This window comes from Leptinotarsa decemlineata, unplaced genomic scaffold, assembly GCF_025532065.1.
Source record: "Leptinotarsa decemlineata unplaced genomic scaffold, Ldec_3_MD MMD2_tig00005002_RagTag_RagTag, whole genome shotgun sequence".
In the NCBI taxonomy this organism is placed as follows: domain Eukaryota; kingdom Metazoa; phylum Arthropoda; class Insecta; order Coleoptera; family Chrysomelidae; genus Leptinotarsa; species Leptinotarsa decemlineata.
The window spans coordinates 527,377-539,450 of record NW_027412614.1 but is presented as its reverse complement, the minus strand read 5'-3'; the positions used below and the strand labels follow the sequence as shown (position 1 = coordinate 539,450).

The window sequence follows — 12,074 nt, the reverse complement described above, 5'->3', positions numbered from 1 at the left end:
GATTTCTTGATATCCTCCATTGAGGGCAAAATCGATAATGTTTTCCTCTTATGTTTTAACAAACTCTCACATGCAGTTTATTGTGACAAATTCGGTTGGTAAGAGGATTCATTATAATTCCCTGTGTTTTCATCATAATCTCCCAAGGTGTTAATAACTTCAATAATATAGTCAAACATCTGGGGCATCAAAATGTCTTCGAAATGACGTACAGAAGAATTTTTTTCTTTAATCATTGACAAAACCCTTGCCATTCTTATCATACGATTTCATCACATAGGATAATGATACTGTGATCTGTACGTACAAGCCATTTCATTACCATAAAGAATAATAAGGTTGTCAAATCGTATGATCTCTTTAATAGGACCATCTCTAAAAGCAGGGAATAAGAAATATTTAACAACTTCATTGGCCCTTTTATAAATATTTTCTGAAATAGCTCTAGATTTGAACAACACGCCTTTGCTCGAGTTGGAAGGGTTTTTCGTACAATTTTTTTGTAAATGTTTCCTTAATGAATCTTTTTTGACGATTATTGGCAGCAAGTACATGCTATGTACTGAGATATATCAGGTTTATCAAAATATTTCTCTAGCAGGGACAATATCTTCACCTTCTTTGAAAGCAAAGAAATTACCATATCTTCTGATTTGTGAAAGTTTTTGTTTTTTAGGGTTTTCATCTGTCATTGCAATGTACTCCTTAACCTCAGGTTCATTTCTGTGCATGGACAAGATGTGGCGTTTAACATTAGTCTTGGACTGCTTACAGAATTTGCAGGTATTAGGTTTGTTGCAGATTCTGTAACAAAATATCTCTACATTCAGGGTCTTAAATTCATATTACCACTATTGCTATTTCTTTTTTGAATTTTACTAAATCGTACCACATTAATTTTAATACGAAATAGAGTGACTACAGCGTTCGTGCGGTGCTACCAGCAAGTACTGCTTAATTGTAGTGTCGAGACTAAGTTTGAGGCGTGTGCGGTTACTCTTTAAGTTGTTGTGAAAGATTTTCTGTTTTGGAGCTAGTTGATAGTGTTTTGGAAACTTTTTCGTAAGAATGCAGTGACTGCCAAGGTACGTACTGATATTCATTAATAATTTGTAAAACTAACACTAATATTGAATGTTTTAATCAGCCGTTTTATGCTTCCACGAGTGTGATATTAGAAATAAGATAATGTTTTCGAAGAGTGGCACATTCGCTGTTATGGCTTTGGAACAATTTGAGTGTGATATATTCGCGTTCAGAACAGACACAAAAACATCGTGCTTATAAACGTATGACTGCTTGTTTGTTTAATTATAATTTCGCGGTGTTTTACCAAAATGAACCGAACACAAAGGATAATGCAACTTTGTTCTAATATTACAGAAGATGGTAAGTGTGCTAATATTTTTGTCTGAACTTTAAATATTCCTGACCTAACTTTTTTCCTAGATAATGTTGTTATTGAAAAAAGGAATACCTGTGGTGATGCTCAACCTCAACCTGGTAAGTTAATGGAACATAATGAAACTCGTACCCGTATCTGAATTTAGTTAATAATTTTTATCTCTCAATTGAATAAAAAAAACGCCAACACGTGTGGTATAAAAATTAGTATTATTTTTCTTCTTGTAGGCGGTAGCGGGGAACAAGCTTATTCAGAAACAGCTGATTATGCTCGAGATTATAATTCTACCGATGAAGACCCATTTGAAGCAGGTTCTTCAGACGAGTATCTTCCTTCAAGTGAAGGTGACGAAAGCGATGTTGACTCGGATCTTAATGATCGTAATGTGGACATCACAGTACTGAATGGAGATGACAATATTGTCGTGGAAGTTGTGGAGGCAGACCTACCAGATCAAAGTGGTAATTTAAATAATACTTTTAAAACACTTGTAATTTAACGGTTCTTTTTGTAGATGAGGTGAAGAAAAAAAGAAAAAGAAATGTGTCCGGATGGAAAAAAAATGTAATAAACTGTAAACGGTTAAAAGAAGAATACGTTGGGTTTAAAAACCAGATACATCCCAGTCGTCCCATGTTACCTTCTCCGTGTTTGGAAAAATCAAAACACAAGTGCTCTGGTCTTATGAGAGAAGAAGATAGAAAAACAATATACAACGAATTCAGATCATTTCAAAATATAGACGATCAGCGCCAGTTTGTTGTAACTCACGTTGAACAAAAACTCAAGAAAAGAACAACAAGAAATATTGAGAATTCCAGAAAACACTACACGAATCATTATTCGTTAACAGTAAATAACAACCGGGTATCTGTGTGCAGAATGTTTTTATGGCGACTTTAAAAGTTACTGACGCCTTTATTAGAAGCTGCTTAAAAAAAACTAATGCCAGTGGTGTTTTGGAAAAAGATAAACGTGGAAAACGCCCACCTCACAATAAGCTGGACGAAACAGACGATTTATTTTTGCGAAACCATATTTTGTCATTTCCGGCTGTAGAGTCGCATTATTGTAGACAATCCTCTAAAAAAAAAATATTTGGATGCTACATTAAACATTTCGATTATGCACCGTATGTACAAACAAAAGTGTATGGAAGAAAACAGAAAACCTGTGTCAGACGAAAAGTACAGAAGTGTCTTCAAGGAATATAATTTGGGATTTTACAAGCCGAAAAAAGACCAATGCAAAAAATGTTTATCTTATTCCACCATGACAGAAGAAGAGAAGGCATTGAATAAAGAATGTCATGATAAACATATAAACAAAAAGAACGATGCTCGAAAATGTAGAGATGAGGACAAGAGCTTGGCTAAAGCAGACACTTTTATACTGGCGTTTAATTCAGATTTGGAAGCAGTCTTATACACACCAAAAGGATCAGCAGGTCAAATCTTTTACCTGAGAAAATTATCTGTATATAACTTCACTGTCTATGATCTAGTAACACAAGACGTGGATTGCTACTTATGGGATGAAACTCAAGGAAAAAGGGGATCTAATGAAATAAGTACAATTATTTTTGATTATGTAATGGCTCATCCAAACATAAACGCAGTTCGGATGATGTCAGATGGTTGCGGAGGTCAACAAAAGAACAGTATAGTTATGGCTATGTGTTTGCAACTTTTGCTGAAACATCCCAAGTTGCAAGTTATTGATCATAAATTTTTTGAGCCGGGACACACGGAAATGGAGTGCGATTCAATTCATTCAAAAATTAAAGTAAAATCAAAAAATGTTCCTGTCTATGTTCCTGAGGGTTGGGCTCAGCTTATTAGGGATTCACGTAGAAATCCAGCTCCGTACGAGGTCCATACAATGACTTTTGACGATTTCTATGATTATAAAACATTGTCAGAGAACATAATTGCAAAGAACAAACTTCCTATACAAACTATTTGTTGGTTGCACTATGACAAAAAATATCCTGACAAGATTTTTTACAAAACTAGTTTTGATCAAGAGGAGTTTACAGAAGTTGCAGTAAAGAAAACAAGGGGTCGCCCCAAATCTCTAACTCTTTTGAAAGCTTACAAAGCAACTCTTCCAATTTCAGTACCAAAATTTGCAGATCTGCAAACGATGTGCAAGGACAACACCATAACAAAAGGATATCATGAATTTTACAATTCTCTAAAGACAAACAAGGATGTCCGTGATGCGCTGGCGGAACCAGATTTTGAGGAACCAGATGAGGAACCAGAATGAATCTGTTATTGTTTTTGTCTTGCGTTCTTAATGTCAAAATAAATTAAAAAATTAATTACAACGTATATTTTTATTAATAGCCTTACCACACGAATAAAGAAAAATTAAAATTTTTCCAATTCTAAAACAACGGATGTGTATTTTTTTTGAAAAATTCTTTGAGAAAAAAAAATTTAGGCAAGGTACGAAAATAAGATATATTTGAGATATTTTTACCAGAAAACATTCGTAAATAGAATTAACTGTGATTTTTAGTGAAGAATTAAACTTCATTTTCCTTCTCCTGAAAAACTAGAAAAAAGCACTTTCGCGGTTTTGGCACGGGACCGACGATATGAATACTTTAAGTTGTCAGAAGGGAAGGCAATGCAACTACATGCACGTTACAAAAACATAAAAGTTATTGTATCTGTGTGGAAACAAACAAATCCATAAAATAATTATACCAGAATCTGTACGTTCACGACAGATCAATGGCATATGTAAACGCTACAAATATGGCAGTTGTAGTGGCAGTTGCCAAAAATTGCACATTGATGAAGGTGAAACAGACTCATCTTGCAGTATATGTTGCATGCAGATGGAGAACATCGCCATGTTCATAAGGTGTTACCACAATGTCTGCAAAACTGCATGTTAAAATTATATGTCGACAGTAATAATCCTCAATTGTCTGGCTTTGTTTGCCGCTTCTGTAAGACAGGAAGCGAAGAGTATGCAATCCTGAAAGGAAAGGGAACCAATTAAGGACCGAGAGATATCCAACTGCGTTGTTGTTTTATATGGGGTTGTTGTTTTTTTACATATTTGATACTCTCAGACATTGTCTAATTCAAAAAATTCATTCAAGACCATCCACCATGTCTTGCAAGGATTACATACTACTTCGAGAGTGCGGAAGAAAGAACTGTAACAAAACCCACGACTTTTTATACTGTGTTGTGTCAGCAACAAATGCAAAAGGTTGCATCTTACAAAAGAGCAGACGGAGGATGTTAAACAAAATAGAAGGCCCTTTGTAGAGGAGATTCAGAAGGAGGTAGACAGACTAGCCTGGACATATGAATGTTTATATGGAGATAAAAAACAAATGATCTGTACCAGACCCTTAACATGCTCAAACCAATGTTTGCAGAAATGCTGAACTTGTAGCATATTGGACAAGCCCTTCTTTCAACGTGAGTATAAAAAGACTAACTATAAATGAATAATCCCTAGTATGATTGTAGGGTAACAGGGCTTTTCAATTTTGAAAGATGACCTTGATGGTATATATGCCTGAAAATTGTTGTTTTTTTCAAATTCCTGTTATGAAGCTATCAAACTGATTTGGATACCCTATTTATTTATCTTATTTCGAGCACCATATGATTTCAACTGTCATACTTTCTCTTCCATTCACCTGCACTCGACTAAGGAGTATTTTAAATCTTTACATTCCCAGTTATATTGCTTGTAGGAGTAACGTTATGTTTTTGTTCCAACTATTCAATGCTGTCGATGTTGCATTTTTGGAGGAGATCAGGTCTTGCCACAGTGTTACCATATATACCATAAAAAATTTATTAATTTCTTAGAATCTGACATCTCCAAGGCACTTCCCGAATATAGTTAGGTAATCTACCTCCGAACAAATTATATTGGAGCTGCTAAAAGATACGTTCATGATCAATAATTTATACATTCATGAAGAAAAAGTGCTTTTTTGACACCCACTTACAAAACTCTGGAGATATTCCGAATTGATTATTATAAAGAAAAAAATAAACATTGAATTTTTTTTCTATTCATAGGAAGAGCCTTGAAAAACAGAATTGATTATTCGTTTTGATAGTTGCTTGTATATTGTAGGCATAATGATTTCGCCGTGATACCAATTTTAGATTTTTAAGTGAAACTCCCTGTATATTATCACATGTTCGGTTACAGGAATGATCATTTGGAATCCAGCGATACCTACCAGGCATCAGGATGTTATCTCTAAATTTATTTTATCCATAAGTTCAATGAGTGGAAGAGAGAAACTTTTCGTGGCAGGTCAATAAATTCTCCCTCGCACTCATTTAGCTCATGGACACAATAATTGGCGATATCTCTGTAGTCTTTGGAGATAACAGTCTCAAACCTGGTAGGTTTCGCTGGATTCCTTCCGAACATGTGATGATATACAGATAGATAGATAATTTGTATTCATCCATGAAGTCTTACACCGTACAGCACAGTATTAAAACTTATCAGACCAATCAATTACATATAACAGGGTGTCTCATTTAAAAAGTTGGTATTACTTCCGGCGAAACCAGGAGTAAAAAAAATCATTTGTAGGTCAAAAAGTGCCAATTATTATATATACGGGATATCCCAAATTTCAATCAACTACCTTAAAAAATAAGGGAGATGTATATAATTTTTTGTCAAGTTTAGATGAGGCAATCTGTAAATGAAGTTGAGGTAATCTGAAAAATGTTTTTCGGTGTATAACACTTGTCATAAATAATTCTAGTAAGAATCAACTTATCTTAGTATCATGGGAGTTACATTGTATTTGCTGTTTCACCATTTGGTGTAATTCTGATAAACTTGACATTCACAAATTAACCGTGTGTATTATTTTATTGCTGAAGTTATTGGTCAATTCTGCGAGATGATTCTGTACAATTGATTGCAAATTTTCAACCGAATAAATTAAACATCATTAATACATCATTTTTATAAAATTCATGTTTTGTGATCAATCTTTGATATGTGTGTCAACTTTTAGATTATTTGGACTACTGGAAGTGGGCTAAAATTATATTCAAATTCAGATTATCACTATCATTTTTGCATTTCTTTATTTCATGTATTTTTTATTTTTGTGGCAAATTTCAAATTTTTAGTTGTAACGGAAACAGAAACGGAAATGCTTTCAAACATTTTTGTATGATATTTCGTAAATATGTCCATATATTATAATTTCATATGATCATTTTAATCATAGAAATGATAATAAAACTGAAACCCAATAATTTTAATAACATGGGTAATAATTTCATTTTTTTAACATTCATATCTATAGTGAAGTAAAAAGTTGTTTTATACAGGGTACGTCTAAGTATGGTACCGTCCATATTTAGGTACCGATTATGAATTTCGAGCTGAAAAGTTCGGAAAAAAGTCGATGGTTTACTCTTCATATTTTTGTGAATTCAAAAATTAGTGCATTCAGGTCAAGACTGAACATGGTACCGCCCATATTCTTTAGGTACCCATTACAGTCCAGTCATTATAGTAAGTTCACCTCGGAATTCGAGATACCCAGCTGTAAGTCTGTAATTGTATATTGACACCCTAAAAGTTGTCTCAAAACCTACATATGGTAGGGTGTAAGCAACTATCAAAAGTCACAAAAATCGTTTTTTTTTGCGCTTTTTTTGAAAATATCTCATTTCTAATGGGTTTTTTGCTATTTGTATTTATTATCAATATTGTAGAATACAATTCTCTACAAATTTTGTTTAAAAAAATTTTTTATACGGTGAACCGTTTTCGAGATAGAGGGCGAAGAGCACGCGGTCACAGCATCACTTCAGGTCAACCGGTGCCTCCGGTCGAAAACGCGCCATATATAGTTGATGAACTATCGATAAATCAATTATTATAAATATTTGTCAATTTTTATCAACTATTATATTATATTTTATCATTTTTTTCCTAACTTATCCACTTTTTATTCAGTATTAATTTATTCAACAACACTTACATTGCATTGGCCACAAGCTAAAGAGCATTGCAAGCCCGCTTTCCTGCATCCGCATTACGAACCACAACCACTCTTGCAGTTGCAGAAAATTGGTGGAGTGTTTCATATTGGGGAAACGTTACAAAATCGGCATAAATGGATTCAACGAAGATTCTCTTTCCTTATATAATTCTGCAGAGTTGAAAACTCCAAAGGGTAGAAAAAAACAGAACGGATTACTGATTCGTTAGAGGGCAGATCTGTACAGAAGAAAATGAAACCCAGACGTATTTTTCAAAATGTACCTATTGAGGTGGAAGGCGTAGAGGAGATCGTTCGTATTCATCATTCCGGTTTTATTTCAAGTACTGTTTCACCAATTCTTTCCAAGTCCAATGATTTGCGCTCTGTGCGCAATTGCTTGTCTGCAGTATGTAACTGTTTGTCGTCTGCATCTGACAGTCTGCCTCCCACAATGGAGAGCCTGGCTCCCTCTTTTCCCACAGTTGACTGTTCTCTTCCCTCAGTTGACTGCCCGCCTCCCACAAATTACAGATCACCTCCCACAATTGACAGCCTGCCTGCTACAAATAACATTCTTCTTTAAACGTCCTCCAACAGTCTGCCCTCCAAAGCCATGGGTCTGCCTTCTTCATCAAGGAGTCAGTCATCTATATTCATGCTCTCAACAATTGCTGAAGAATCCGTATCAGAAATGATTGATGATAATCCCACTTTAGTGAATAAAGCTGCTTATAAGCGAAGGTGTTAAGTTCTCGGATTTCCCCTATGAATAGGGTTATTAATTAAGCATATATCAAATTGTAGTTCTCTTGTTTGCATCACCCCGTATATATACCGGGTGTCCCAGAGCTTTTAGGCCAGCAGATATCTCAGTTACCTGCAGAACAAAAATTAAAACAAAAATATGTATCATAGGAGAACACAGGCACTTTCAAGCAGCATAGCAAAATCCACCCCCTGGTAAACAACCCCCAAGAAACCACCCCTAACTTTTGTTTTTCAAATGGCACGCCCATGTTTGTTTTGGTTCAACTTACAGTCTTTTTCATTTCTCGGTCAATGATGTATCATGGTAGGTAGAATGACATGCAGAATCATAGAAAATAAAAACACAAATGAAATATTAATGTTTAAGGTCATCTGTATTTTGATACATGATACTACAGAAAATGTTCAAAATGTTGGCCAGCACTTGCCACACATGCTTCAAGTCGCCGAATCAGCGCGCGAGTACAGGAAGCCCTAATCATTTCCGGAGTAACGGTATGACAAGCCTCTAAAATTTTTTGGGTTAAATCGTCAATATTCATTGGTTGTGTTTCGAAGGCAACTCGTTTCAGATATCCCCACAGGAAAAAGTCCAGTGGCGTGAGATCTGGAGAACGTGCAGGCCATCGCATAGGTCCACTATTTCCAATCCAACGGTCTCGAAAAGTATCATTGAGGAAAGTAGTAACTACATTATGGTTATGTGCAGGAGCACCATCTTGTTGCCACCAAATTTGTTGTCGTTCTTCAAGTGGAATATCTTCCAGGAGGGCAGGTAAACAATTTTCCAAGAAATGTAAATATCGGTGGCCCGTCAAAGTGTCTTGGAAAAAATGGGGCCCGATGAGTCGTCCATTATGTAAACCACACCACACGTTCACACCCCACATTGTTTGGAAATTGGTTTCTCTAATCCAGTGAAGGTTGTCCTGTGACCAATAGTGCATGTTATGTCGATTAACAGTACCATTATTATGGAAGCGGGATTCGTCACTCCACAAGATTTGATTGAGGATGTTTGGATTGTCATGGACTAAAACTTGAATGTGAGCAATGAATGCCGTTCGTCTTTCGAAATCGGTAGGTCTGAGTCCTTGGTGTAAATGAATTTTGAAGGGATGATACTTGTACTGTTTGAAAATTCTTTGCACAGATGACTTACTGATCCCAATCTCTACCGCCAATGCACGAACCGAAATATGAGGATGTGCTTCGGCGTAGGCCAACACATTTATGCAATTTTCCTCAGTTCGCACGGGAGTAGGATGTACTTGATCTGTTTTTCTACCGTTATTTTGTCAACTGCTCTAGTTGAAGTTCTCGATGTGCATGGAAAAGCTATCTGTGTACGCATACTCTTAGATTCCGGAAGTCAAGCGTCATTCATAACCAAAGAATGTGCTAAAAGGTTAGCACTACCTCAATCTGAAATTTCTCTCGATATCAATGGTTTATCATATATGCGTTCATTAGCTTCTAGCTCTATATCAGTTTCAATAAGACCTCATCAACAAGCAAGCCCCACTTTTGATATTAATGCTGTGATTTTGACAAAAATTTGTGCCAACACTCCTATGCGCACCTTTTCTGCAAGTTCTCTCTCATACCTTGCTAACCTTAAGTTAGCTGACAATAAGTTCAATATTTCCAGTCAAATAGATATGCTGCTGGGTGCAGATGTATTTTCAATGATTTTGAAACAGGGTAAAGTCTCTGGTAAAATCAACGAGCCCATAGCAGTTGATACCGAGTTTGGATGGATAATAATGGGAAAATATGAGTCAGCCACTCCGTCATCCGTCAATTCCTTTTTGTCCGTTAGTAATTCCCCTATAGAAAAAACGTTGAAAAAATTTTGGGAGATAGAAAATATCCCAGATAAATATCCAATTTCTCCAGATGATGAAAACTGTGAAGTTTTATTCAAGCAAGGTTACTCTAGACTTCCCGGTGATAGATATGTTGTGCTCTTACCTTTTCGAATGCAAGAACTCTTTTTTGGAGACACGCGCTCTCAAGCATTATCACGTTTCAACTCCTTGGAAAAAAATTATTGAAAAATCCTTTACTTTACTCCCAATATAGCGAATTCATGAAAGACTACATAACAAATAACTACATGGAGGCAGTGGACCTTCCCAACTCATTTGAAAAAATCTTCTATATTCCACATCATTGTGTTTTCAACCCTAATAGTTCTACCACTAAGTTAAGGGTGGTATTCGATGCCTCGGTGAAATCTCCTGCCGGACCCTCTCTCTCAATGATACACTTTACATCGGCAGGAAACTCCAGAAAGATATAATGGTAATTCTGTTGAATTTTCGTTTGCACCCCTACGCATTCACTAGCGATTTGAAGCAAATGTTTCTAAGAATATTAGTACAAGAAGATCAACAGGATTATCAGCGTATTCTCTGGAGGTTTTCTCCTCGAGATCAAATTCAAGATTTTAAATTGAAAACTGTAACTTTCGGTGTTTGCTCATCTCCGTTTCTTGCTATAAGAACATTATCCCAGCTTTGTGAGGATGAAGGTAAGGAGTTTCCTAACGCCTGCGCAGTACTTATGCGAGACATGTATGTCGACGATATAATCACGGGTGCAGATTCTCTGAACAATGCCAAGTCTCTACAAGCTGAATTGATTTCGTTGTTAAAGAAAGGTGGGTTCGAATTACGTAAGTGGACGAGCAACCACCCTTCTCTGACAGCTCAGAGAAAGGCTACTCAGGTGTTGTCTATCTACGGCTATCATTCTCTGATGAAACCCATAAGGTATTTCTTATTTGTGCCAAGTCTAAAGTAGCTCCTATGAAATCTCTAAGTATAGCTCGTTTAGAACTCTGTGGGGCAGTATTGTTAGCTGACCTAATTAAATGTGTATCTGAGACCTATGTAAATAAACTTGTTATCGATAGAATGTTTGCTTGGACTGATTCCATGGTGGCCCTATCATGGATTAAGTCTTCCTCATATAGATGGAAAACTTTTGTATGTAATCGGGTGAGTCATATACAAGAAAATGTTTCCCCAAAAAGTTAGTATTATATTAACACCAAATATAACTCTGCTGATTGTGCATCTCGAGGTCTCTTACCCTCGGAAGGGTAAGAGACCTCGAGATGACCTGGTCCCCCTTGGTTGAAAACTTCAGTGGATGGATGGCCTATCGAACTTTCTCTCACTTTGCCTCCCACAGATTTAGAAAGAAAAGAGATTGTTCTTAAGACCTTCATCTCTCTTGAATCCTTAGACACTCTCTTGAAAAAATACTCGTCTCTTGGTAAAATAAAACGCATTGTTGGGTATGTGTTGCGTTTTATCTATAACTCCAAACACCCGCATAATAAGTTGACTGCACCATTCAATCAGTCCGAATTACATAACTCGTTGCTTGTCATGGTGAAAAGAGTTCAACACACGTCTTTCAGTTATTAAATAAATCAGTTAGAAAATAAACTCCCTCTACCTAAGATATTCCGTAAATTGAATCCATTTCTTGGTACAGATGGGCTACTTAGGGTCGGAGGGCGATTGCAACATTCTGGATTGGCATACGAGCACAAATACCCTGCTATTCTTCCCCGATCTCATAGATTGACCGAATTAATAATTGAAGATACCCATAGGGAATATTTTCATCCTGGGCTCCAATCCTTACATTTTTCATTGTCTCAAAACTTTTGGATTTTATCCCCAAAAAGGGCCATCCGCTACGTACTTTCGAAATGCTTCCGCTGCTTTCGAGTTAATCCTACTCCACTCGAACCTTTCATGGGAAATCTACCGAGTTTCCGTATAAACCAGTTAAAACCTATTTCATGTGTTGGAGTCGACTTCGGAGGTCCATTTTTCGTCACGCCGTCCAAAGGAAGAGGTATCA

At 36.2% G+C, this 12,074-nt stretch overlaps 2 protein-coding genes across 2 annotated transcripts; both read left to right on the top strand.

Moving 5' to 3' along the window:
• The first annotated feature begins 437 nt into the window (after positions 1–437).
• Positions 438–2,308, top strand: LOC141484208 (uncharacterized). Its single transcript, XM_074179293.1, has 4 exons — positions 438–1,389; positions 1,450–1,503; positions 1,633–1,866; positions 1,920–2,308. The coding sequence occupies exons 1-4, from the start codon at positions 1,338–1,340 to the stop codon at positions 2,306–2,308; spliced, it is 729 nt and encodes a 242-aa protein (XP_074035394.1). The 5' UTR covers positions 438–1,337.
• A 219-nt stretch (positions 2,309–2,527) lies between these two features.
• On the top strand, positions 2,528–3,808 carry LOC141484204 (uncharacterized). The gene has a single exon (XM_074179288.1). The coding sequence runs from the start codon at positions 2,531–2,533 to the stop codon at positions 3,674–3,676; it is 1,146 nt and encodes a 381-aa protein (XP_074035389.1). The 5' UTR covers positions 2,528–2,530; the 3' UTR covers positions 3,677–3,808.
• The last annotated feature ends 8,266 nt before the right edge of the window (positions 3,809–12,074 follow it).

What these genes read in the sequence shown, in the direction of transcription:
- LOC141484204 (XM_074179288.1), top strand. Translation starts at nt 2,531, where the DNA reads ATGCACCGTATGTACAAACAAAAGTGTATGGAAGAAAACAGAAAACCT.
- LOC141484208 (XM_074179293.1), top strand. Translation starts at nt 1,338, where the DNA reads ATGAACCGAACACAAAGGATAATGCAACTTTGTTCTAATATTACAGAA. An exon ending in TTCTAATATTACAGAAGATG is followed by an intron (nt 1,390 to 1,449) that starts GTAAGTGTGCTA and finishes CTTTTTTCCTAG; the next exon opens with ATAATGTTGTTATTGAAAAA. An exon ending in AGACCTACCAGATCAAAGTG is followed by an intron (nt 1,867 to 1,919) that starts GTAATTTAAATA and finishes TTCTTTTTGTAG; the next exon opens with ATGAGGTGAAGAAAAAAAGA.